Source organism: Sinocyclocheilus grahami, unplaced genomic scaffold (genome assembly GCF_001515645.1).
Source record: "Sinocyclocheilus grahami isolate Dianchi unplaced genomic scaffold, SAMN03320097.WGS_v1.1 scaffold365.1, whole genome shotgun sequence".
Taxonomy (NCBI): Eukaryota; Metazoa; Chordata; class Actinopteri; order Cypriniformes; family Cyprinidae; genus Sinocyclocheilus; species Sinocyclocheilus grahami.
The window spans coordinates 345,012-372,381 of NW_015505544.1; the positions used below are offsets into that span (position 1 = coordinate 345,012).

At 41.0% G+C, this 27,370-nt stretch overlaps 1 protein-coding gene across 1 annotated transcript in view; it reads left to right on the forward strand.

The window, feature by feature from the left end:
- The window catches only part of LOC107549180 (semaphorin-5A-like), a 163,031-nt gene that overhangs the window by 115,850 nt on the left and 19,811 nt on the right, over positions 1-27,370 (forward strand). Inside the window, exons 15-16 of the mRNA XM_016230171.1 lie at positions 15,278-15,503; positions 23,172-23,381. Of these exons, the coding sequence (XP_016085657.1) occupies positions 15,278-15,503; positions 23,172-23,381 (436 nt within the window). The remainder of the gene's footprint in view (positions 1-15,277; positions 15,504-23,171; positions 23,382-27,370) is intronic.

Sequence of the window (27,370 nt, forward strand, 5' to 3'; positions counted from 1 at the left end):
AGAGAGTGTGAGAGGAGCAAAATCATGTAGATATATATATATATATATATATATATATATATATATATATATATATATACACAAGCTTCATATTAGTATATATATATATGTGTGTGTGTGGGGGTACCAGGGTGGTGCATTGCCTGATTTGGATTTGTGTGCTATTTTTGTGCCATATGAGCACAAAGTTACATATCTGGTGAGCTGCTGATGTATTCAAAGAGGTAATACTTAGAACAGATGCTTTAATAAGCAAGCTTAATATTATTTTCTGTTACTGATGATTGCCAGACTCTGGCATGGCCCATACGTGCAAACAGCTGTTATCGTTTTCTGAAAAATTCCCTTTTGAAATACTAGTTGGTGGTTGTTTTGTCAGATACAATAAAAACATGATTCGTCAGTCAGCTGGTAATTTTACACGGGGGTTCGTTTGTCACAGTGCTTGTAACCTCTATGTAATGATAGTGATAAAGCCCACGTGAATGTAGCCAGGTGTCTGAGTAGACAGAAAAATAATAATGAGTACCTGACAACCCTTAATAGGTTGTCTGTTTGTGAGGTCATTCATATGTTCAGTGTAATGATGCTTTGATAATCAGACTCAAACATTACCGTCACTTTGTCCTAGGGCAAGTGTATTTTCAGAATCAACACTGCTTAAAATCTGTGAATATGTGAAGTGCCGTGTTAAGTGTAAAAATGTAAGGCTTTTTTCCTCTTTTCTCAGTGTTAATTAGATTTATGTAACAGCAAAAATAAGGTGTCTTATACCAAAAGTTTTCTCTTTTTAGAATGCATGATGTCAGCTAATCATGCATTCTAAATAATACTGCACTTTTTGTGAAATGTTCAGATCGTCCTCTTCCATCCACTCTGAATTCACCAGTTCAAGAGTGTTGCAAGTGGAAACCTGAGTATTTCAGTTAACTTCTCATCACAGATAGTGTGCTCTCAGGGGTTTGAAGCGTGATATTATCATATAAATTTTATATAATAATGCATTATAAATTAAAATATATACAATATATACAATATATATATATATATATATATATATATAATACTTTTTTACAATATTAAATCTGTATATTACAAATGTCTATATTATATTATAAAATATTATATATATTTTTTATATTAGGATTTAGTCTGTGATTCATAAAGGGATAGTTCATTCAAAAATGTAATTGCTGTCATTAATTACTGACCCTCTTGTCGTTCCAAACCCGTAAGACCTTTGTTCATCTTCGGAACACAAATTAAGTTCCTCTTCAGGAACTCGAGCTGCGTCGGAAACGCTAGGGGAATGCCCTTCAGCGTGACGGGCTCTGAACCTCGTGTGTAATCAGACCAATAGATGGGCGAGACGTCACGGCGGGTGACGTAATGACCAGGAAGCTATAAAAGCACGTGCGGTGAGACCAGCGTCAGCTTTTGTCATTCAGCAAGCGCTCTGTGTGTGTGTCAGTCTGATATCTGTTTGTGAGTCTTATTTAGTGTTGTCTGTCACGAAATCTAAAGCAAGACAAAACCAGACACTAAGGCGAGGGCAGGCAGCGTTCAGGCTGTGTGTTCTTCTCTGCCCGCGTTACTTTACGGGTGGGGATACACACAGTTTGTTTGTTGTCTGCTTGAGAGCAAGAGTCAGCTCTCGGGAAAAAAAAGGGAGCTGACGGCCGTTTTGGTAGCGTTTGTTACTGCCTTGCTTCTCTCTCATGGGGCTCTCTTTGAGGAGAGAGCTTTCACTAGCGTTTCTCGCGGCGCCGGCCCCGCTTTCGCCGAGGCGGTTCTCTCGCCCTAGCTGTGCAGTCTTCCACACTAGGCAGATACTTAGAAGTCTGGCGGCGTGGGCAGTCACGTTCCCCTAGCGTTTCCGACGCAGCTCGAGTTCCTGAAGAGAAACGTCTCAGGTTACGTATGTAACCCTAGTTCCTCGAGGGAACGAGACGCTGCGTCGCGGTGCCATACTTCCGGCGTCCCTGCCAGCGCTTGCTTCATTCCTAGAAGCTGACGCTGGTCTCACCGCACGTGCTTTTATAGCTTCTTGGTCATTACGTCACCCGCCGTGACGTCTCGCCCATCTATTGGTCTGATTACACACGAGGTTCAGAGCCCGTCACGCTGAAGGGCGTTCCCCTAACGTTTCTGACGCAGCGTCTCGTTCCCTCGAGGAACTTGGGTTACATACGTAACCTGAGACGATATTTTTGATGAAATCAGAGCTTTCTGACCCAGCACAGACAGCAATGCAACTTGCAACGGGTAAAAGTTCCCCGGCCCAGAAAGATAGTAAGGACATCAGGACATCAGTGGTTTAACTGTAATTTTATGAAGCTACGATAATACTTTTTGTTCGCAAAGAAAACAAAAATAACGACTTAATTCAACAATTTCTTCTCTTCCGTGTCAGTCTTTGATGCACGTTCACATGAGTTTAGCTCCTGCTGCTGTCGCAGGAACCTGCGTTCTGACGTAGTGTATATTCTGGTTCAAATAAGTAAGGCTGAGCAAAAAATTGCAAGTCATCCTCTCTGTCGAAATCTTCAGATATGTTCACGAAGACTCTTTAATGTATAGTGTACATCAATCAGCACATCAATCATCACCAATCAGTTATTGAGGGGGAAATAAAATAAATATAAATTTTTTATATTTCAGTTGATTTAGACTTTTTGATTTTGTGTGTGTGTGCTCACGGTATGCTGTTGGAAGGAGTACGAGGGAAACGAGGTGTACAATCAAAAGTCTTTAATCCAAGGAACACAGGGTAAATCCACACAAAGGGCGCTGGAGCAAACACGCGTACACAACGAGTAGACCCGACCGAGATAGACTGCACAGACTGGGACTTAAATACAGGGGATGATTGGGGAAACACAGATGCATGGGATGACTAATCAAATTAATTAACAAAGCGAGGACAGGAACATGACCAAATAAGGGAACAGAAACAGGGGCAAAACATGACCCAGACAGTCCATGACCCTGACAGTGTGTGGGTTTTAATTAATTACCTGTACTATTTTAAGTAATATTACTTCAATATATTAATATTAATTGTTATTAATTTAAATAAATGTAAGTAATTCTGCTACCCCTTTGTGAGTTTGCTCAGGCCACCTGCTTCAGAGCCACTAGCCTATATTATTGTATATCAAATAAAATCATGGGATGACTAATCAAACTAATTAACAAAACGAGGACAGGAACAGGACCAAATAAGGGAACAGAAATGGGCAAAACATGACACAGACAGTCCATGATCCTGACAATATGCCCCCTCCCAGAAGGTGCGTCCTCGCACCGTAGAACAACAGATGGGTGGGAATGGGTGGGAACTAAGGAGGAGGCTGAGGAGGAGGACAGATGTACGGGAGGGGGCCGGCAGACAGAGTCCAGGGAGGAGATTATGGAGGGAGGATTCAGAGCTAAACTCTGGATCGGGAGCCCCCTCTAGGCTGAACACGCGAACAGGATGGTGCTCTGGAGAAACGGACACTTGGGGGCGCTTTCGAGGAGTGGGCACTGGAGGGCGCTTTCGAGGAGCGGGCACTGGAGGGCGCTCTGGACTGGATTCATGGACTGGAGCCCTCTCCTCTTCAGTGTGGCACATTCGCCGTGCCATACTCAGCTCACCCTCAGGCGCGGTGCAGGGGGCGGAGCTCCTCTCCGCGCTCACACCGTCCGCGGCTTTCTCCCTCGTGACGGGCATTGTCGTCGGCTCTCGAACCTGGTCTGTCAGATACAGCTCTACGCCCGGGGTGATCCTTAACGCATCGCGGGGAGATGGTGGGCTGGGCTCTCGAACAGGATGGTGCTCTGGAGAAACGGACACTTGGGGGCGCTTTCGAGGAGTGGGCACTGGAGGGCGCTTTCGAGGAGCGGGCACTGGAGGGCGCTCTGGACTGGATTCATGGACTGGAGGCCTCTCCTCTTCAGTGTGATTCGCCGTGCCATACTCAGCTCACCCTCAGGCGCGGTGCAGGGGGCGGAGCTCCTCTCCGCGCTCACACCGTCCGCGGCTTTCTCCCTCGTGACGGGCATTGTCGTCGGCTCTCGAACCTGGTCTGTCAGATACAGCTCTACGCCCGGGGTGATCCTTAACGCATCGCGGGGAGATGGTGGGCTGGGCTCTGGGTCTGGAGTGGATCTGACAAGATCATCCACAGGATAGGATGGCGATCCGTTTCTCACCCGAGTCCACCCCACGAAGTCAACGAAATCCTATCGAGGACCATCCTCGGACGACGGTGCTCTGCTCGCGGTGTTCAAGCTCGCGTCATAGAATGAGCAGAGCGCATCATCCGGGTAGCTGATGGTGCTAGCTAACAGCCGGAACAGTCTTGTATGGTCCTCGAGAGATCTGTCCCCCTGCTCCAGCAGGAGGAGGAGGAATTCGGGGTGAAGGAGGGGATCCATGGAAACAACGGGAACAAAAGAAAACACTGAGGAAAAACGAAAAACAAACGGAGGGGAAACACATGGAGGTTACTGTCTTTGGTCGGGTCTTCTGTCACGGTACTCTATTGGAAGGAGTACGAGGGAAACGAGTATAATCAAAAGTCTTTAATCCAAGGAACACAGGGTAAATCCACACAAAGGGCGCTGGAGCAAACACACGTACACAACGAGTAGACCCGACCGAGACAGACTGCACAGACTGGGACTTAAATACAGGGGATGATTGGGGAAACACAGATGCCTGGGATGACTAATCAAATTAATTAACAAAGCGAGGACAGGAACATGACCAAATAAGGGAACAGAAACAGGGGCAAAACATGACCCAGACAGTCCATGACCCTGACAGTGTGTGGGTTTTAATTAATTACCTGTACTATTTTAAGTAATATTACTTCAATATATTAATATTAATTGTTATTAATTTAAATAAATGTAAGTAATTCTGCTACCCCTTTGTGAGTTTGCTCAGGCCACCTGCTTCAGAGCCACTAGCCTATATTATTGTATATCAAATAAAATCATTAATTAAAATAAAATGGTATTTGGTTATGAGTCATTAGTGAGTGGCATGACTAACGTTTAGTACAACTACCACATACAAAGCCTTCTTTTAAATGATTTTTCCAAAAAGCTTGGTCATTTGAACAATTATGTTTATTAAGTCACCCAAAATATACACACAAATTAATAACTTTTATTTCATGGTAAATCAAGGCCTATTTGTACCTTGTATGCAATTCAAGGCCTCAGAAGTTATCTCTTATGAAGGCATTTGGATGACATTCTGAGAGTTCTTGAGTTTCTTTATTAATTTCTTCCAAATATATATTAAAACCATCCGAAGCCCATAAAAAACCCTGCATCCCATTTCTCTACGATGACTGTGCAGTATGGGTATTAATTTATCTGACGCTGTGGTCAGATAGAGACAAGTTTTCTCCAGAGAATTTGAACATTCCCAAATGACAGCATTTTTCTTTAGGCCCCCTGATGGAGTGTATCATGCTCCGTAGTCTTGCTTGACTGATTGTGCACTTTTCTGTACTAATAATTGAGCCTATTTGTCTTGGTGGTCCATTGTGGAATGGCCAGGCGGCGTGTCTCAGGTGAACCGCCAGTAATGAATGCAATCAGCAACACCTGCGTAATGGATTGGAGTTTGTTGTTTTCTGTAAAACATACTAGAAGCTGCGTATCTCAGCAGAGTCAGGGGCATTCAGTCAAAGATGTGAGGCGTAGAACGGCCAATTACGATCAACACACACGTACTTGCTGATACGCTGTATTTTTGTGAAGACACAAAGGATTGAGGGTTGTGTGTGTGTGCTGAGTGGATGTAATGATGTTAGAAGGCTCCAGAGAGCACGGGTGGGATTACTCATTAGTCAGCAGATGCCTGGAGACTGAACAGGGACCAGCAGACCTTCGTACAGGGCATCCCCTAACCCCTGTCTCCACTACCCATAACGCATTAGTGACAGACGAGAACTTTAGGTAATACAGTAATTCTGAGGATGAAAAACATACTTGGGGAGTGCGAAGTCTGAAAAAGATGGAGAGAGTGGGGATAATGAATAGACTGTTGGTGGAAAACAAGAATGGAACAATAGAGAATTAGGGACAGGAAAAGGCAGATAAAGTGAGATGGATTGAGAATTATAGAAATGAAAATCATAATTTCACACAAGTACACAAGTATCAGGCTGCGTACATCAACACATCAGTAACCGTTAAAAATCACCATTATGATGTGCTGCTAGGCGTTCGCCCAGCTGGTGAGAACATCTGAATCCAATGTAGCATCAGCACCTCAGCTGATGTGTTTGAGTGCATTCTGCTGCATTATCTCTTTCACCTAATGCCCTCGAAGTGAGATTTTTGCAGTGATGCTTTGCAGCGAATGAAACTTTATGAATTTTCTGATGTCTGCTTATAAACCAGAAAGACTATTGAATATTTGTATTTTCACCCAGTCCCACACCATTTGGGCTACAGACACCTCAAATCCTGAGGGGTTTTTGAGGAGAGGTATCATATTTCTTTTTTAAGTGATCCAACATTTCAGATCAGACAATTTCCTCTCCTATGATAAAGAATTATAATCCATTATAATCCATCCATTCTACAAAATTATAGTCTATATAAATGTGCAATACATATACACAATACAATACAATACAATATATATATATATATATATGAAAGGGCTGTCGATCTGTCTCAAGATCAGTTGTGCGAACACAGGGACTTGGTTCTCTCACACCTCAGATTGTTAATCTAATTAATTGTGGTGATTTAGGAAATTAAATCATAAACTAAATTTACCCACAAAAGATTAAAAATAAAGGTCATTATTGTGTAAAAGGTCATAATTATGTATTGTGTATTGTGTAAGAGAAAAGCATCAAATAGACATTACAAAAAGTATCTTTAGAAAGAAATATTTTATTTTATTCAATATAGAACATTACAATTGCATAAATAATGCCTAATTATCATTCAATTATTACATGTATTTAATGAATCATTAAATTAGAAGTTTAATTATTTATACACTATTACACTAAAAAATGTGTATGTGTGTTTGTGTGTGTGTGTGTGTGTGTGTGTGTGTGTGTGTGTGTTTACCCACACATAAGTAAATATACATTATATATCATTTATTTCAAATAAATGTAATGTGCTGCTAACTTTTTTCCATCACATTTGTCTCTCACAGTGATGAAAAGCTGAAACTAAAGAACCAGGTTCTTTAATATTTTAATGGCATGTTTACATATAGACTTAATACAGCTTGTAGCTGTAGTTTGTTAGATTGTGGAGGCATCAGGACATTGCATGTTTAATGGAACCATGTAATTATTGGGTAACTCGTTTTGCTTTTGTGCTCTGAGAGAGTGCAGCCTAGCATGAACATTTCACTAGGCGTAGTCACACAAGTACAACACTAACACCCAATGCCCTCCTTTGTCTCTGAGAAATCATACTGCAAAAATCTCTGTGTTAGAGCCTTTCTAGCTGATGTGTTGATGCTCAGTGAGGTAAAAAGCGTTGAGTCCGCTGATTTCATTTCATCATATTTATAAACCATTATAAAATATTAACAAAGAGAGTGCGTAAACAAAAATAGATGGTCAGACTGCACAGCAAACAATGCCTAAACTTTTCCATATCTTTAACCTCGGCTGCTCCCCATCCTTGGGAGAAAAGAGGTGAGAAAAAACTAGTTGAGGCAGGGGAGGTGAAGTAGACAGCCGTCTGAGTGCTTCACATCAGCTCTCCTTCTGTCTGACAGATTGACAGATGAACAAAAAGGACTTTTATCTTATTTTGCCAAGGTCTGGCAGTCATTCAAGGTCTGTTAAGCATAAATAAATGCAGCGAGAATGGACACAGCTCTCCACTCGACCAAATGAACACATATGATTTACAGGAAATCTATAGCTCCTTGTTTCAGGCGAATTTATTAAGGTGTCAGGACATGAATCTGACTGCCTCAAGTGCTAGACATTGGTATCTGAAGACGCTCTACATTATCATAAATTGAAGGATTGAAAGCTCATAACTGCTGGTACAGATCAAGGATATAGGCAGTGTATATGACATATCAATTATAGAAATGCAATAAAACAATCAGGAATTTAAGAGGTTAGATTTGCCACAAGTTCCCACTGAACTAGAACGTCTCTAGGTTACGTATGTAACCATGGTTCCCCGAGGGAACGAGACGCTGCGGCTCTTTGCCATACTCCCTGCATCCCTGCAGGCGCTACTTCATCGAAGCTGGTTTGCGCCCGGCTGGATGTGCCTTTATGCTTTCTGGTGCTTACGTCACCCTGCTCGTGACGTCTCGCTGCTCCATTGGACGGATTTGACACGTGCTTCAGAACGCGGTCACGCAAGGGCGTTCCCAAAGCGTCTCGATGCAGCTCGAGTTCCTGAAGGGGAACGTCTCTAGGTTACGTATGTAACCATGGTTCCCCGAGGGGACGAGACGCTGCGGCTCTTTGCCATACTCCCTGCATCCCTGCAGGCGCTACTTCATCGAAGCTGGTTTGCGCCCGGCTGGATGTGCCTTTATGCTTTCTGGTGCTTACGTCACCCTGCTCGTGACGTCTCGCTGCTCCATTGGACGGATTTGACACGTGCTTCAGAACGCGGTCACGCAAGGGCGTTCCCAAAGCGTCTCGATGCAGCTCGAGTTCCTGAAGGGGAACGTCTCTAGGTTACGTATGTAACCATGGTTCCCCGAGGGGACGAGACGCTGCGGCTCTTTGCCATACTCCCTGCATCCCTGCAGGCGCTACTTCATCGAAGCTGGTTTGCGCCCGGCTGGATGTGCCTTTATGCTTTCTGGTGCTTACGTCACCCTGCTCGTGACGTCTCGCTGCTCCATTGGACGGATTTGACACGTGCTTCAGAACGCGGTCACGCAAGGGCGTTCCCAAAGCGTCTCGATGCAGCTCGAGTTCCTGAAGGGGAACGTCTCTAGGTTACGTATGTAACCATGGTTCCCCGAGGGGACGAGACGCTGCGGCTCTTTGCCATACTCCCTGCATCCCTGCAGGCGCTACTTCATCGAAGCTGGTTTGCGCCCGGCTGGATGTGCCTTTATGCTTTCTGGTGCTTACGTCACCCTGCTCGTGACGTCTCGCTGCTCCATTGGACGGATTTGACACGTGCTTCAGAACGCGGTCACGCAAGGGCGTTCCCAAAGCGTCTCGATGCAGCTCGAGTTCCTGAAGGGGAACGTCTCTAGGTTACGTATGTAACCATGGTTCCCCGAGGGGACGAGACGCTGCGGCTCTTTGCCATACTCCCTGCATCCCTGCAGGCGCTACTTCATCGAAGCTGGTTTGCGCCCGGCTGGATGTGCCTTTATGCTTTCTGGTGCTTACGTCACCCTGCTCGTGACGTCTCGCTGCTCCATTGGACGGATTTGACACGTGCTTCAGAACGCGGTCACGCAAGGGCGTTCCCAAAGCGTCTCGATGCAGCTCGAGTTCCTGAAGGGGAACGTCTCTAGGTTACGTATGTAACCATGGTTCCCCGAGGGGACGAGACGCTGCGGCTCTTTGCCATACTCCCTGCATCCCTGCAGGCGCTACTTCATCGAAGCTGGTTTGCGCCCGGCTGGATGTGCCTTTATGCTTTCTGGTGCTTACGTCACCCTGCTCGTGACGTCTCGCTGCTCCATTGGACGGATTTGACACGTGCTTCAGAACGCGGTCACGCAAGGGCGTTCCCAAAGCGTCTCGATGCAGCTCGAGTTCCTGAAGGGGAACGTCTCTAGGTTACGTATGTAACCATGGTTCCCCGAGGGGACGAGACGCTGCGGCTCTTTGCCATACTCCCTGCATCCCTGCAGGCGCTACTTCATCGAAGCTGGTTTGCGCCCGGCTGGATGTGCCTTTATGCTTTCTGGTGCTTACGTCACCCTGCTCGTGACGTCTCGCTGCTCCATTGGACGGATTTGACACGTGCTTCAGAACGCGGTCACGCAAGGGCGTTCCCAAAGCGTCTCGATGCAGCTCGAGTTCCTGAAGGGGAACGTCTCTAGGTTACGTATGTAACCATGGTTCCCCGAGGGGACGAGACGCTGCGGCTCTTTGCCATACTCCCTGCATCCCTGCAGGCGCTACTTCATCGAAGCTGGTTTGCGCCCGGCTGGATGTGCCTTTATGCTTTCTGGTGCTTACGTCACCCTGCTCGTGACGTCTCGCTGCTCCATTGGACGGATTTGACACGTGCTTCAGAACGCGGTCACGCAAGGGCGTTCCCAAAGCGTCTCGATGCAGCTCGAGTTCCTGAAGGGGAACGTCTCTAGGTTACGTATGTAACCATGGTTCCCCGAGGGGACGAGACGCTGCGGCTCTTTGCCATACTCCCTGCATCCCTGCAGGCGCTACTTCATCGAAGCTGGTTTGCGCCCGGCTGGATGTGCCTTTATGCTTTCTGGTGCTTACGTCACCCTGCTCGTGACGTCTCGCTGCTCCATTGGACGGATTTGACACGTGCTTCAGAACGCGGTCACGCAAGGGCGTTCCCAAAGCGTCTCGATGCAGCTCGAGTTCCTGAAGGGGAACGTCTCTAGGTTACGTATGTAACCATGGTTCCCCGAGGGGACGAGACGCTGCGGCTCTTTGCCATACTCCCTGCATCCCTGCAGGCGCTACTTCATCGAAGCTGGTTTGCGCCCGGCTGGATGTGCCTTTATGCTTTCTGGTGCTTACGTCACCCTGCTCGTGACGTCTCGCTGCTCCATTGGACGGATTTGACACGTGCTTCAGAACGCGGTCACGCAAGGGCGTTCCCAAAGCGTCTCGATGCAGCTCGAGTTCCTGAAGGGGAACGTCTCTAGGTTACGTATGTAACCATGGTTCCCCGAGGGGACGAGACGCTGCGGCTCTTTGCCATACTCCCTGCATCCCTGCAGGCGCTACTTCATCGAAGCTGGTTTGCGCCCGGCTGGATGTGCCTTTATGCTTTCTGGTGCTTACGTCACCCTGCTCGTGACGTCTCGCTGCTCCATTGGACGGATTTGACACGTGCTTCAGAACGCGGTCACGCAAGGGCGTTCCCAAAGCGTCTCGATGCAGCTCGAGTTCCTGAAGGGGAACGTCTCTAGGTTACGTATGTAACCATGGTTCCCCGAGGGGACGAGACGCTGCGGCTCTTTGCCATACTCCCTGCATCCCTGCAGGCGCTACTTCATCGAAGCTGGTTTGCGCCCGGCTGGATGTGCCTTTATGCTTTCTGGTGCTTACGTCACCCTGCTCGTGACGTCTCGCTGCTCCATTGGACGGATTTGACACGTGCTTCAGAACGCGGTCACGCAAGGGCGTTCCCAAAGCGTCTCGATGCAGCTCGAGTTCCTGAAGGGGAACGTCTCTAGGTTACGTATGTAACCATGGTTCCCCGAGGGGACGAGACGCTGCGGCTCTTTGCCATACTCCCTGCATCCCTGCAGGCGCTACTTCATCGAAGCTGGTTTGCGCCCGGCTGGATGTGCCTTTATGCTTTCTGGTGCTTACGTCACCCTGCTCGTGACGTCTCGCTGCTCCATTGGACGGATTTGACACGTGCTTCAGAACGCGGTCACGCAAGGGCGTTCCCAAAGCGTCTCGATGCAGCTCGAGTTCCTGAAGGGGAACGTCTCTAGGTTACGTATGTAACCATGGTTCCCCGAGGGGACGAGACGCTGCGGCTCTTTGCCATACTCCCTGCATCCCTGCAGGCGCTACTTCATCGAAGCTGGTTTGCGCCCGGCTGGATGTGCCTTTATGCTTTCTGGTGCTTACGTCACCCTGCTCGTGACGTCTCGCTGCTCCATTGGACGGATTTGACACGTGCTTCAGAACGCGGTCACGCAAGGGCGTTCCCAAAGCGTCTCGATGCAGCTCGAGTTCCTGAAGGGGAACGTCTCTAGGTTACGTATGTAACCATGGTTCCCCGAGGGGACGAGACGCTGCGGCTCTTTGCCATACTCCCTGCATCCCTGCAGGCGCTACTTCATCGAAGCTGGTTTGCGCCCGGCTGGATGTGCCTTTATGCTTTCTGGTGCTTACGTCACCCTGCTCGTGACGTCTCGCTGCTCCATTGGACGGATTTGACACGTGCTTCAGAACGCGGTCACGCAAGGGCGTTCCCAAAGCGTCTCGATGCAGCTCGAGTTCCTGAAGGGGAACTAGATGTTAGAACAGACAGTGCTCATTTGAACTGTCCCATGCCAGTGACAATTTTGTCTTTTTGTCAGTCCTTTGAGCTTCCATTCCAATCAAAATGTTATTTTAGCTTGTGTAAAATGCACTCCTTATTTATTCCCTCATTTCAGAGCTTTTTTCTCCTCACAGGCCATAAATTAAACTTGATCAATGACCTTTTCTGCTTGACTTGTTTGCGACTTGCCATGTTCAGCAAAGAGCGCAATGGATATATTTCATATGCCTGCAAAATGGCAACAAATCACATTCTCTGTTTAAAAAAAAAAAGAAAGAGAAAAAAATGTGTGCATATATATATATATATATATATATATATATTACTTCAGTTTTCAGTGTCACATGATCTATCTATCTATCTATCTATCTATCTATCTATCACTGTTCTTTTACATTTTCAAAAGAAATAAAATGTATCATGATTTCCACAAACATATTTAGCAGCAAAAACAGTTTTAGCAGCAGTTTTCAACATTTATAATAAAAAACAATACTTAAATTAAAATAACAATAATAATAATAATAATTGAGTACCTATAATAGTTGTAGTGTAATGTAATAAACCTGGAGTAATTGCATTAATTTTAAATTGTAATATTATTTCACAATATTGCTGTATTTCAAATAAATGCATATATATATTCTTTATGTTTTTTTTTTTAATATTAATAAAAAAATGTAATGTATTCAATATATATTTTATAAGTCATAAATATAGAAAATATGAAATACTATTAAAATATGTGACCCTGGACCACAAAACCAGTCATAAGTAGCATGGGTATATTTGTAGCAATAGCCAAAAATAGATTGTATTGGTCAGAATGATTTATTTTTCTTTTATGCCAAAAATCATTCGGATATTAAGTAAAGATCATGTTCCATGAAGATATTTTGTAAATTTCCTACCATAAATATATCTAAAATGTATTGTCATTAGTAATATGCATTGCTAAGGACTTCATTTGGACAACTTTAAAGGCGATTTTCTCAATATTTAGATTTTGTTGGGTTTTTTTGCACCCTCAGATTCCAGATTTTCAAATAGTTGCATCTCAGCCAAATATTGTCCTATCATAAAAACCCATACATCAATGGAAAGCTTATATATTTAGCTTATGATGTATAAATCTCAATTTCAAAAAAATTGACCCTTATGACTGGTTCCCTTTCAGTCGGTCACTCTCAACGTCACGTCGGATGACCGACGAATTGGGATCTCGCTTAGAGAGACCAATCTACTTTGAGTGTAAACTAAACGAGCCAATGCACATGCATTGCATCCAGCTGCCACTGATCACATCGTGAGTATAAGTAGGCAGCAGATGTAGCGCATATTCAGCTTTTCGCTTCGAAGCCGAGCGATCACATCGTTCTGCTCCTGACTACTCTACTGAGAGAAGAAGACTGAACGAGTTCAGCGTGCTCTTCGTGTTGGCGGTACGGCCCTTCAGTGGTGGTGGTTTCCCGTGTCGAGTGGGTTGCACATATCAGGCTGCACTACCCCCTGTTTGTGTTGCAGGTGATCATCTCCCCTGTGTGCCTCAGCACGCTAAAAGAGCTTTTTCCCTAAAAGAGAAATTTCGGGTGCGTCTTTTTAAAGACGATGTTGCGTGGCAAACTTGACGTTACGTCTTTGTAAAGACGATGTGGGTCTTGCTATAGACAACGTATCATCCAGGCGTTTCTGGATGCGGTTGTTACCTGGCGCTGGGTGATGGTCATGATCGCTGCCTCACGTGCCTGGGCATGTAGCACGCTGAGGTAGCGTTTGTGGATGAGTCATCTTCTCATTGCGGGAAGATGATCATCTCGGAGTCGTGGGCCAAGCTCCGTTTCCCTTAAGGGGCGGAGTTCCGTGGCCTCTGCCTCGATCTAGTTCTCCTCATGGCGGCAGCCAGGCGGCGGCTACTTCAGGCAGTAGCGCTGGCGGTCTGAGGCACTCCACAACCAGTTGAGCTGCCAATGGAACGTGCTGGGCTCTCTAAAAGGAGCGTACCAGCCGTATCCTTTGGCGCTCCTCCCGACGACCGGATGTCGATCGCTGCATCGGAGGGTGAGCCGGAGCTTTCTGGAGAGGAAGATTCGGCTGCGCTGCTCTCCTTCGGGACTGTAGCAATGCCTGAATCGGATCCGGAAATAACGGCTATGCTTCCACCGTGTCCGGAGCCCTCAAGGTTGGATGATTGGTTCTTCGGGGTGGTCCGCGTTGGTTCTTAGCGCCCGCCTCGGTGCCTTTCTTCCCGGAAGTGCATGAGGGGCTCACCAGGTCATGGACGGCACCTTTTACTGCCGGAAACCGATCTGCTGGTTCCTTCTCCCTCACCACTCTCGACGGTGGTGCGATATGCATCTAAGGTATGTCCATATGTGTATTGCTTCCGAAACCTCCTTCGGGAAGGTTGGAGCTTCCGTAACGGCCCTGTTCCAAGTAGAACGGGTACATTTTCCCAGTGTTATCCAGTCTTACTCAATGGGTAGTGCCATAGCAGCTGTAGCTGTCCTACGCCAAAAAGTAGGGGCGCAGGTGGCTTCCACAGGACACTGGAAGGGGCAGTACCTGTGGCCCTTTGCTACGTCTCGGTTACGTATGGTAACCCTCGTACCCTGAAGGAGGGAACGGAGACGTCACGTCCCGTCGCCACAGCTCCTGTGGCCGGGTCACCGGCTCGGCTCCTCAGCGAAAACCTGAATATGCGCTGCATCTGCTGCCTACTTATACTCACGCTGTGATCAGCGGCAGCTGGATGCAATAATCGCATGCCAATGTGCATTGGCTCGTTTAGTTTACACTCGAAGTAGATTGGTCTCGCTAAGTGAGATCCCAATTCGTCGGTCATCCGACATGACGTCTCCGTTCCCTCCTTCAGGGAACGAGGGTTACCATACATAACCGAGACGTTTTCTGGTCCACGGTCACATATTATAAATATTTATATGTATTAATATGTATACATATTGTATGTATAATCATGTTTTTTTATAAAGTAAAAACAAAAAAGTATCAAATATGAATTTTATAATATGAATATGAATAATAAATAAATTGTATTATATAAATGTTTCATACATTTTGCTGGTTTGTATAGGAATTCCAGTCTTGTAATACCCTCCCTTGCCCGGATCTAAAGAAGACCACTCCCTGGACCCCATGGACGCCGGTCAATATCTCAGATAATGGCGGGCACTATGAGCAGCGGTTCAGGTATACCTGTAAGGCGAGAGTACCGGAGCCCAGCCTGCTGGAAGTAGGGAGACAGCGGATTGAGATGAGGTACTGCTCCAGCGACGGTTCCACGGGATGCTCCACAGATGGTGAGATCTCATTCTGTCTCTCTTGCCTGTGATTCTTCATTTGTCACTCAGCTTTTTCCTTTTCTCTGCTCTCATCTTGCTTTTCTCCCTGTGTCTTTGATGAAGTGAGCCCATAGTGAAGCCACTTGATCTATTTGTCCATCAGTCGAAAGACAACATGATGTACTTTAGTGCTTCTCTCTTTCTTTCACTCTCTCTCTCTCTTTCTCTCATCTATGTGTGTTCACTACATCAGTTTTTGGAGTGTCGTCTCACCCAACACAAGTGCTCTTGGCTGCATTCTGCCTCAGAGAGACATGAGGAACATGCTAATGAAGTCAAATCAGTGAATGTGATTTCTTTCAGTGGTCGGGGGTCTTCCTGTCTGACAAAGTGCAACACTTGCACTTAATTTTATTTATTTACCTCCCTCCATTAGGTTTCACATCTGTGAACTTGCTGCGGTTTGTAAACAAGCTGTGAACTGAGTTATGGGAATCAAAGTGGCGCCAAGATATTAGATGGATATGCGGCGAAAACGGTATGTTTTTGAGTGATGTTTATAGACACTCATATTCTACAGTCAAGCTTTGATCTTCAACAGACATTCACTAAGAGATGCCACACACAAAGCTCTTTTTAGGCTATTTTTCTTTGATTTTCCATCTCACTAATTTCCATTTAGTTTTATGAGCAAGTGAGCTAAAATGATTAAAACAAAAGACTATTCAGAGCCATATAAAGAACAGCACAGAAACATTTAATTTGCCAGTTTGTGGAAGTCTTTTGTTGCTTTTAAATGCAGCTTTTCCATTTGTTATATTGTTCCATTGGATATTATATATATATGTGTACTGTACAGTATATATATTTATGTATATGTATATATAATTTTTTATAAACTTTATTAAGGAAGAATGCATTTATTTGATCAAAAGTGCTCATAAATACATTTATAATGTTACAAAACATATTTCAAATAAAATATGTATGTATATGCTGTATATATATTCTTGTGTGTAGAGTTGCATGCATACACACACACACATACTGTATATCTTTCTTTTATTTATTTATTTATATAGCACTATATAAATACAACTAAGTTGCCCAAAGTGCTTTACAAGGTACACATAGAAAATAACACATCAACATGAAGTAAATAGCGTAAAAAAAAAAAAATAATAATAATAATAATACAGTCCTAAAGCAACACCCATTTTAAAATGCCATAGAGAGTAAATTAATTTTTGAATTTAAGTCGGTGCGTTCTGATAGCTAGTGGCAGTTTATACCACAGATTTGGACCGCTCACCGCAAACGCACGATCACCCTTGAGCCTAGATCTAGTTGTGGGCACTGTTAAGAGTGCCAGATCACTGGATCTAAGTGATCTAGAAGGAACATGTCTTACGAGGAGATTTGCAAGATAAGGTGGAGTGCGGTTATTAGTAGACTTAAATACCATGACCAGGATTTTGAACTCAATTCTGTATTTTACAGGTAGCCAATTCAACGAAACAAGGATGGGAGTAATATGTTCATATTTTCGTGTCTGGGTCAGGAGTCTAGCAGCAGCATTCTGGACAAGTTGCAGCTGATCTAGAGATGACTTATTAATACCGCAGTAAAGCGAGTTGCAATAGTCTAGGTGGGAAAATATAAGTGCATGAATGATTTTCTGAGTATCTGACAAAATTAAAAACGGCTTAACTTTTGCGATTTGACGTAGATAAAAGAAGCAAGACCGAACCACAGAACTAATTTGTTTATCCATTTTAAGCTTATTGTCAATTTGGATGCCCAGATTTTTGACACAAGAGCTCATGTTTGGTTCAAACTTTTTTAGTTCCGTTTTAAGGACTGCCTTATACATGCATATACTGTATACACACACACACACATTTATAATGTTACAAAAGTTTTTTATTTCAAATAAATGCTGTACTTTTGAACTTTTTTTTAACTCTGTTCATCTAAGAATCCTGAAAAAAATCAACATGGGTATTAATAAGAATTTTAACATAACATAGCAACACTGATAGTAATATAAAATGTTTCTTGAGTGGCAGATCAGCATATTCAAAGAATTTCTGAAGGATCATGTGACACCGATGACTGGACTAATGGCTATTAAAACGGTTATGGCTATGTTATTTTAAATTTCAATAAATATCAAAATATTGCTGATTTTACTGCGTTTTTGTTCAATTAAATCCAGTCTTGATGATCCAGTTTCTCTTTAGTATTCCCGGCGATCTGTATTTCTCTGACACATCAGACTCTCGGGTATTAATAAGAATTTTAACATAACATAGCAACACTGATAGTAATATAAAATGTTTCTTGAGTGGCAGATCAGCATATTCAAAGAATTTCTGAAGGATCATGTGACACCGATGACTGGACTAATGGCTATTAAAACTGTTATGGCTATGTTATTTTAAATTTCAATAAATATCAAAATATTGCTGAGTTTACTGCGTTTTTGATCAATTAAATCCAGTCTTGATGATCCAGTTTCTCTTTAGTATTCCCGGCGATCTGTATTTCTCTGACACATCAGACTCTCATATGATTCACCAGTGCTGCATCAGTATTATTCACAAATATTAAGTGTCCAACATACACATGAATAATTTCTGCATTTAAACCATAATTTAGCTTGACGCACCCAGCTACACTGCTGCATGCCCCGTCATGACAGATGTTTCTTCTAAGGGCTTTCGGACAGTTGTTAATGAACTGTATATCGTACAGAGGAGGCCTAGTTCTATATAATCACCTCCACACTAAAGATGTGTGTTGATATCAGTGAAGCCACAAGGGAAGATGAGTTCTGAAATGAATGGGCTGCCACTTGGCCAAGATTTAGCCTCATGTCTCGGCTGGCCCATATCGATTTGAATCCGTAAGCCATGCCTGTGTGAAAGAAAGGGTGATAAAGCACAGCGTCTCATTGCATGTGCTCATGTGGAACAATCTCAAGTGGAGGAATGACTGTATTCGTGTTGTTAAGACACTCAAAGCTACTTGTTGACTTAGAATTATCTTAGCTGGTTAGCTAATACCAATGAAGCATACTATGTATTATGTTAAAATCAGCTCTTTTCATTTTGTAAAATTTATTTTTTTCAACATTCAGTTGTCTGTAGATGAACTGAGTGAGCAGGTCTCTGGAAGTCACCTTGGCATTATCAAGTAGAAGTCACGTGTTTGTTGCTATTTTATCAAGGCTTTGAGGTCTGAGCTTCTCTCTCTGTCTAATAACAACATTATGAAAGAAACAAGATCAGATGAATCAGCCCTGGCTGACATTTTCAGATTGGAAATGCATTTGATGTCAGTTTTTTTGTTAGGCAAATGTAAATCGGCTTTGTGCAGATAAGGTTCCTTGATTTCTCTGCTGACTTTTTAAGAGCAAATGAAAGAAATTATCAGTGTCCGCAGCAGCTGGTCGTTATTCACGGATTCAGTGAGCTGCAGTCTGTTTACTTAATTATTATAAGTAGATTAACTTGAATAAACATATAAAATATTGTCAGATATCAACATTACTTTCTTTGATAAACTGCTGCCTGTGTTTGTTCAAACTTTGATGATCATCAGTTAATTTACCAGTGTTTATACGTTTGAAAATTCTGTCCTCTGAGATTATTCAAGGTACAGATGACGATCATCTAGTCGTCTGACACATTTTCAGCAGTGCTTAAGTTAACATGCAGACAGCGTGCTGGGCTTTCGCTTTTAGACAATTTACATGGTTAACAAAAAACACTCTGAAAAATCTTTAAATTCATCCCCTTTAAAATGCCACTGCTACAGCCATATGCATTCAGACAAGACATTTATAAGCTTACAAAATACTTATATTTCAAATAAATGCTGTTCTTTTGAAGATTCTGTTTATCAAAGGATCCTGAAAAAAACTATTACCGTTTCAACATTGATAATAATAAGAAATGCTTATTGAGCACCAAATCAGCATATTAAAATTATTTCTGAAGGATCATGTGACACTTGATCAATTTACTGCATTCTTGCTGAATAAAATAGTTTGTTAATAATAATATAGTTTGTTTTTATTTACTTTTAAATGATATTGTTTTATGGTTTCCACAAAAATATTAATCAGCACAACTGTTTTAGCATCGATCATAACAAGAAATGTTTCTCGAGCACCAAATCTGTATATTAGAACGATTCTTCTGAAGGATCATGTGACACTGAAGCCTGGAGTGATGATGCTGAAAATGTAGCTTTGCATCACAGGAATAAATTACATTTGACAATATATTAAAATATAAAACAGCTATTTTAAACTGTTATAATATTTGACCATATTACCGTTTTTATTTTTTGATCAAACAAATACCACCTTAGTTAGTGCAAGAGACGTCTTTCAAAAACATTTTAAAAATCTTTCCGACTGCAGACTTTTGTGTATCCTTGTCTGTTGTCACATCTTGCTCTGTTTTTATGAGTGTCCTGCCACATCTTTTAGAAAACCATATCAAATTAAAAACAGTCCAACAATAGTACATCTTGAGACCCCTGCATTCTGTGCTGTTTTGCTCCATCTAACTGTTGTTGAACATTTTAAACAAGAATGTTTCTAATATGCCTAACCCCTAAAAAAACATATCTGATCGGGGTCATATGAACCTCAGACCAGCCTAATTATTATTAAGTAGTTATTATGTTAATAGTTGTTCAGGCAACCCACTGATTAGTCTATCCAATTTGGGTAGTTTAAACATTAAGAGGTACAAACTGTGAAAATGTGGGAATAGTTTGCAATTTCATGAGCTATAGTTTAGAAACTGAGAGGGTGATAACAAATTTTTAGCGCGCAAAAAAAGGCTCTGTAGCTTTCTTTACAATACAGCACCATTTTTCTTTTAGTGGAAGTGTTTAACACTTAACCTTCAGTACGATAAAAATCAATACATGCACCATTATAGCTATTTGTTTGCTGGAGTAATGGCAGTGGCTAAAGTGAAAATGCTGCCAAACAGTCAAGCTATCTTAAAACCTTGAGATTCTTTGCAGCATAAGCCAGAGGCAGTAACTGATGATGGCCCAGGTTTGTAATTTGGCTATGAGTGATGCCTTCATTTATCTCAGAAACAATAGCACGTCATTTTAGCGTGTGACTTTAGCACTATTTTCTCATCTAAATACCGTGCTGCACGGGCAGCTCCATCTCTTCATCTCTGTCTTTCTCTCTCTTTTTTTTTTCTTTCCTCCTCCTTTTCTCTGAGAAGCAGCTGATATCTCCAAGGCTATTTACTGTCGGTTCCCCACAGATCTGCCATCAGTTAGAATCCCACTCAGTGTCAGATTCTGCAGACCTTAGGATCTCAGCTGGCAAATTTCTCTGTGGTGCAGTACACATGTCCTTGGTTACAAAATAGAAAATCTCAACCTTATATAGTCAGACCCAAAAATCTGAGAGAACATCTGAAAATCTGGGATTAAAAATCGAATTTAAAACTGAACCTATACTAAATGCAAACTTAAAACTTTTGCGGTTCATGCATCTCGAGTGCTGCTTTTATTAAAGCAAAACAGACGCAAACCAAAGACATTATGATTTTTTTTTTCAGTTCAGTTCTTTCAAATTGTTATGATAATGTGTCATTATATTTTGTAATTTAAAACTATTATTTTTAATAATTACAAATAAATTGAATTTGTATTTTAAAAACAAATTATTTTTGCTAATTACAAATAATATAATATAATTGTGAAATAATTATTAATTAATAAAAAATATTAAACTAGTTTTAATATTAGAAAAATATTATTTGTAATTTTTAGAAAACTATTAAATTACATTTAATAATTGCAATTACAATTTCTCATTTAAAAAGCTATTAGAATTCATTCAGTAGTTACCAATAATGTAATGTTTTATTTTTTAAAAATCTGTTAAATTAGATTTAATAATTTCAAATTAATGTAATTTCTAATGTAAAAAGATGTTAAATTATATTCAATCATGAATGTATGTATTATGAATAATAATGTATGAATGATTGTATTATTTAAAAAATATTAAATTATAGTCAATATTTACAAATGAATATAATTTCTAATTAATAATTTTTTTTAAAAATTAACCAATTTAAAAAAATTATGTTTGATAATTACAAATTAATAATAACTTATGATTTAAAAACTGTTAAATTATATTCATTAGTTACAAATAATGTAATTTATACTTAAAATGTAAAATTACATTTAATAATTACAAAAAATATAATTTGTGACTTAAAAAATACAAATTAATATAATTCTTAATTTTAAAATTATGAAATTATATTAAATTAAAAAAATGAAATAGAATAGGGATGCACGATATTATTGGAATGTTGTCAGAATTGTCCGATAATGGCTTAATTCTAACAAGTACGTTTTTGTTTATATAATTTGTTTATAATCACAGGAGAGACTTGGTGTTGTTTCCAAACAAAAGGAAATATATCCGTATCGGCCAAAATAAGTTGAAAAATATCGGCATATCAGATATCGGCAAAAATCAGATACCGTGCATACCTAAAATAGAATAGAAATAAAAACAAAGAGAAGCATTTTTACCAGTGGTCTCAGACTTTTGGACCCTGGTGTTTATGAGCACCCCACACTGTTCAGTTGACCATTTGTGTCTCTTGTGACGCTAGAACGCTGTATGTCAATGGTAATTACATGTATTTGCAGAGGCGTTAACCACCCACTACGCAAACCCATCAGGGAGTCAATTCTAATTGCCCACCCCCTAACTTTTAATAAGCGCGGGTGACCGCCAGACAGTTTACGAAAGCTCTGGGGAATTGCGTAAAAGCCACACTCTTAATCCACAAGAGCTATTCATTTCCTTGATTGTGCAGCATATAATGCCACCCATCTCACTCGGCAGATATACCGCTGATCCTATTGTCTAAGAAATCACAGAATCTGGGTCAGGAAAGTTTGCAATTTGTCTTCTTCACTTTGCATGGGATCTTAACAACCAGCAAGCACAGCAAAGTCAAATCCAATTCCATAATATGACTTTACACTTTTGTAAAAATCAATGTAGTCAGTCATTTCTTGGTTAAAGTCACTGAACGCAGCACGGTTTGTTTACCTGCGGGTCTAGCATGCACTGACACCTGTGTTCCCTTGCCATTAGCCATCAGAGCCAGGCACCCCGCTTTGAGGTGTGAGTAGATTATGAAGTAGTCTATTACCTTTGAGAGGGCTGTGTGCTGTGGTGCTGGAGAGATTATAGGTCGACCCATGTAGCGCTGTCGCATGGATAAATGGCTGTGGCTCACAGGGACTGTCACAGATGGATCTCGCTCAAGGTCAGAGGTACAAACACAGAGGTCATGGTGCAGACGGATAGAGATACTCTGCGGCAAAAACACTCTGTTTGATAAGATAAATGTATCTGCTGTAATAGTTGTGAATGGCATGGATAACTATGATGTGAAAATAGTTCTATTAAAAACTATTAGAGCTATTCTTTTGAAATAGTTCAGGTGGTATGGATGATTTTTTTTAAATAATAGATTGAAAATTTTTTTGAAATATTAATCTCAGAAAATTCTGAAATGAAAGCCCTGTCAGGGTTTATTTAAGAGCATCAAATTCCCATGATTCTATTTGACCCAGTCTTGTGTGTGTTTATTCTCGTTTTAGGAGATTTGCTGCGTTCTGGACGGATCACTGGATTGACCATAAATGGAGGCTGGTCTGCCTGGGGGCCTTGGAGCCAATGTAGTCGGGACTGTAGCTCAGGTGTCCGAAACCGCAAACGCACCTGCTCCAATCCCAAACCCAAATATGGAGGAATCACCTGCCTCGGTCCTGCCCAAGAGTTCCAGGAGTGCAATACTACACCATGTCCAGGTTAGTACCCCTCATACAGTCCACATACATTTTCCAACTTTTTCTATTCATAGTTTTGTGACTTAAACAGCTTCTCCAGACACTGATGTATCCACTTTTTTCCACTGTCTGTAATTAATTGCATTTATAAATATTGTTTATTTGAACTGATAACTAGAAATTTAGTTTATTATGCAAAAAAATTAATAAAACAATAAATAAATGGGGTTAGTAAGATTTTTGTTTTTGAAAGAATTATATTTTGCCCACTATAGCTGCATTTATTTGATCAAAAAACTACAACAAAATAGGTAAATTGCGAAATATTATGTTTTCTATTTTAATATATTTTAAAGTGCCATTTATTCTTGTGCTATCAAATCTGTATTTTCAGAAGCCATTACTCCAGTCCTCATTGTCACATGATCCTTCAGAAATTATTCTAATATGATGATTTAATGCTGATTTTGGTACAAAAATGTCTTATTATCAATGTTGAAAACAGTTGTGCTGCTTAATATTTTTGTGGAATTTTTTTTTAATTATTATTTGATTGATGATTTGATTAATAGAATATGTTTCAAATGATCAGTGTTTATTTAAAATAGAAATCTTCTGTAACATTATAAAGTCTTTACTGACACTTTTGTCAATTTAATGCATCCTTGCAGAATATAAGTTTTCATTTCTTTCAACAAAAAAAAAATCTTATTGACCCCAAATTTTTATCACTTACACAGAATGATCCAGTTGTGTGAAATTAAATTATTAATTTTTTTTAAATATCATATATTTAAATTGATAGCTATACATTTTGTTCATAATATATTGTCCCCCGGTTTCACAGACAAGGCTTAAGCCTAGTCCTAGACTAAAATGTAAATCTGAGCTGTTTCAACTGAAAGAAACTTGCACTGACTGATCTTAAAACATGTCAGTGCAGTAATCACACTTGTGCTTTTAAGTTGGAATGTGAAAACAACATGGACACTCGCATTACTACAAATATGTGTTGGATTTGTATTATTAGAGCTTTCCGACTTGCGTTCGTGAATTTTCTCAGTCGAGAAATTATTTTTCACGTGTGGTGACGGTGATCCTTACGTCCATTTCGGAGAACAAATATTTCAATCTTTCGCTCAAGCATTTAAGTGGCACCGAAATGAGGCACCGAAATCTGCATTCTGATTCGATTCTAGTACATACCGGTTGCATAGGTACAGGTGCCATATTGGCACCGGGTTTCGGTACCCAACGCTATATACAACACAAATATAATACAGACTCCTCTCTACAAATGTTTCTATGTTTCATGGAGACAATCATAAAAACTGTCCTCTTTCAGTTTGTTACTGGTGTGCAGGGAATAAAGAAGAATTCCAGACATCAATGAGCGATAAAAGAGAGACACAACCCACTTTTGTGTGCATTATTTGTACACATGTAAGACAGTCTCCCTGTTTTAAGGTGCGAGGACCTCAATTTGCCAGTGGAAATGGAAAGAAATCTCTGTGGCATCGTTGTGTGTAATCACATTTCAAGCTAATTACACTGGCAGTGATGGGAAAGCAGGATTCAGTCATTAAAAGGCTTGTGACAATGGTGTACACCCTATCTAAAGTTGAAGGAGGGAAGGAGGGGCTCTAATTAAATGAGCGCTCATCGTTGTGTGCTGGAAATATGCTGTCTAAATGGAAATGTGCTACTTGGGTACTTGGGTATACCTAACGGTGAACAAGACACAATCAGGCAAGGTGGAATTTGTTTTGCAATCGTAATTAATCAATAGCCTGTTTTTGGAGATGAATGTCTCCCAAACCATCAAAGCAGGGCGTACTGTAGTTTATAGCTCTTCATGATATGCTGGAAAACTAATAGCTCCTCAGTCTTAATTTTACAGCAGCTGTTTTCTAACAGGAAATCACATATTTCCTGTAAAGTGACAGTAGCAAGACCAGCAGGACTGTTTCATTAACAAAGACCTCCAGGGCTTTTAAGACCTGATTAGACTTATTGATGTTTTTCTCTGTAGGAGTAATTGGCAACAGATCAAGAATCGCAGCGCAAATTTTATAAAAGCGGCGGATGACAGATTGTACAGCAAACTATGTGAGCGCACTGTCGATCAGTAGCTGTGCTGCGCACTTCACCAAGGTAATTCAGTCCTTGTCTACTTCCATTGAAACGTCTTAGTAGCGCTTAGATTCAATAGCTCCTTTGTACAGACGATGACAGAATAATACAGATGACTTTCATCAAGCGTATCCCAGCAGGAAGCTTGGAAAAGAACACATCAAATTGCTCTACACCTCCATAAGCGTCTCTGAACCAGAGCTTGTCTGTGACCAATATTCTGACTGTGTCTTTTATTGGTTCCTTCTTGCCTAGCTAAATCTTTATACGTTCAAAGTCAGACCTTTGAAATGCATTATTTTGTTTTGAGAGAGGCAGACGGAGGTCTCGCGGTTGCAGTTGTGGAGGCTCTGAAACGAATGAATCTTTTTTTTGTTGCAGGCCACAAGGATGAAATGAGATGATCAGTCATGCCGGGGCAGACATGAGCTGATTTGTCATTTTTCACAATAGAGAAGTTATAACAGATGATAAAATGCAATATTTGGTTTACTTATGTCTTTTATATAAAAAAGTCACCTTTTCAGTTTTTTTCTCCAACAGTGTGAGATACAGTCAACAACACATATACGTAGTTATAAAACCTTTACTAGTAAATGTCCTGAGCTGTGACTACAAAGGTAACAGACAGGAAAAGGTGCATTTGAGCTTCCCAAATCAAAATTGGGCACTAGTTTTAAAAATCTTTTATACTGCTAGAATGAAATACATTAGAACAATTGGAGTAGGATTTACTTTGAAGCAATTTTCTCTCAGAAATTGCTAGTAAATTTCACAAATAATTACAAAGAAACAGTAAGTAACATTTAATTAAATGGGAATTTTTTTTAAAGTAGAAAGACTGAAATTTCCAAAATGTACTTTTTGTTGCATTTACAACTTTTGCATTTGAAAAATATTTTCAGCAATATACAAATGTTGCAGGGCTGTCACGATATCAGAATTTCACTACACAGTTATCATGGCTAAAATAATTCATGATAACAGTATTATATAAATGTCTATAGAAATTTTAGGGAAAAATTTTCAGTTCATCAAATAAAGCAATCATATTTCTTAAACCGTTCAATTAATATGGATTATTTTTACAATGCCTTTATGACCTTTTTGTATCTTCTAAGTTTTGGTTACCTGGATTTTCAGTGGAGGGACAGAAACCTCTCCGATTTCATTAAAATATCATAATTTGTGTTTCGAAGATTAACCAAAGTCTTATGGGTTTGGAAAGACATGAGGGTGAGAAAATGATGACAGAATTTTCCTTTTTTGGTGAACTAACCCTTTAAGACATTTTACCACAAAATTGGAATAATATGCAAACTTTATAAAATATAAAAAAATTAACGTATTTCCTAGACGATAATGTCATTTGCTGAACTAAATATTCTGAGATCATAGCACAAATGCTGTTTTTAAGTATTTTTTAATTTAAAAAAAAATTATATTTGTAGCATACCGTATACCGTTTAGCATACAGTTTTTTAATAGCAGCCAATATACTGTGCACTATACAGTAATCCAGTGGCGGGCCGTGGATTTTACACCTAGGCCTTCAGTGGCGTCCTACATTAATTAATCCATCTCTTCATACCATCATAATGATGCCACGGCTATAGAAACCATAAATATTACACAGTAATGCAGTATAACAGGGCACTACATAACAGACAGGTATCTTATGTAGCAAGAATGAATGCCATTACTAAAGAAAGAAACCCAATTAACAATTGCTCAACACATCATCTGTAGCTGAAGCATTAACCTAACAAAATGACACCAATACAGTCCATCCGAAGTTCTTACAGACATTTATTCACCCAAACGCGTTTTTACCTTACAGATAGCATTGGTATAAAACAAATAAGGTGATTACATGT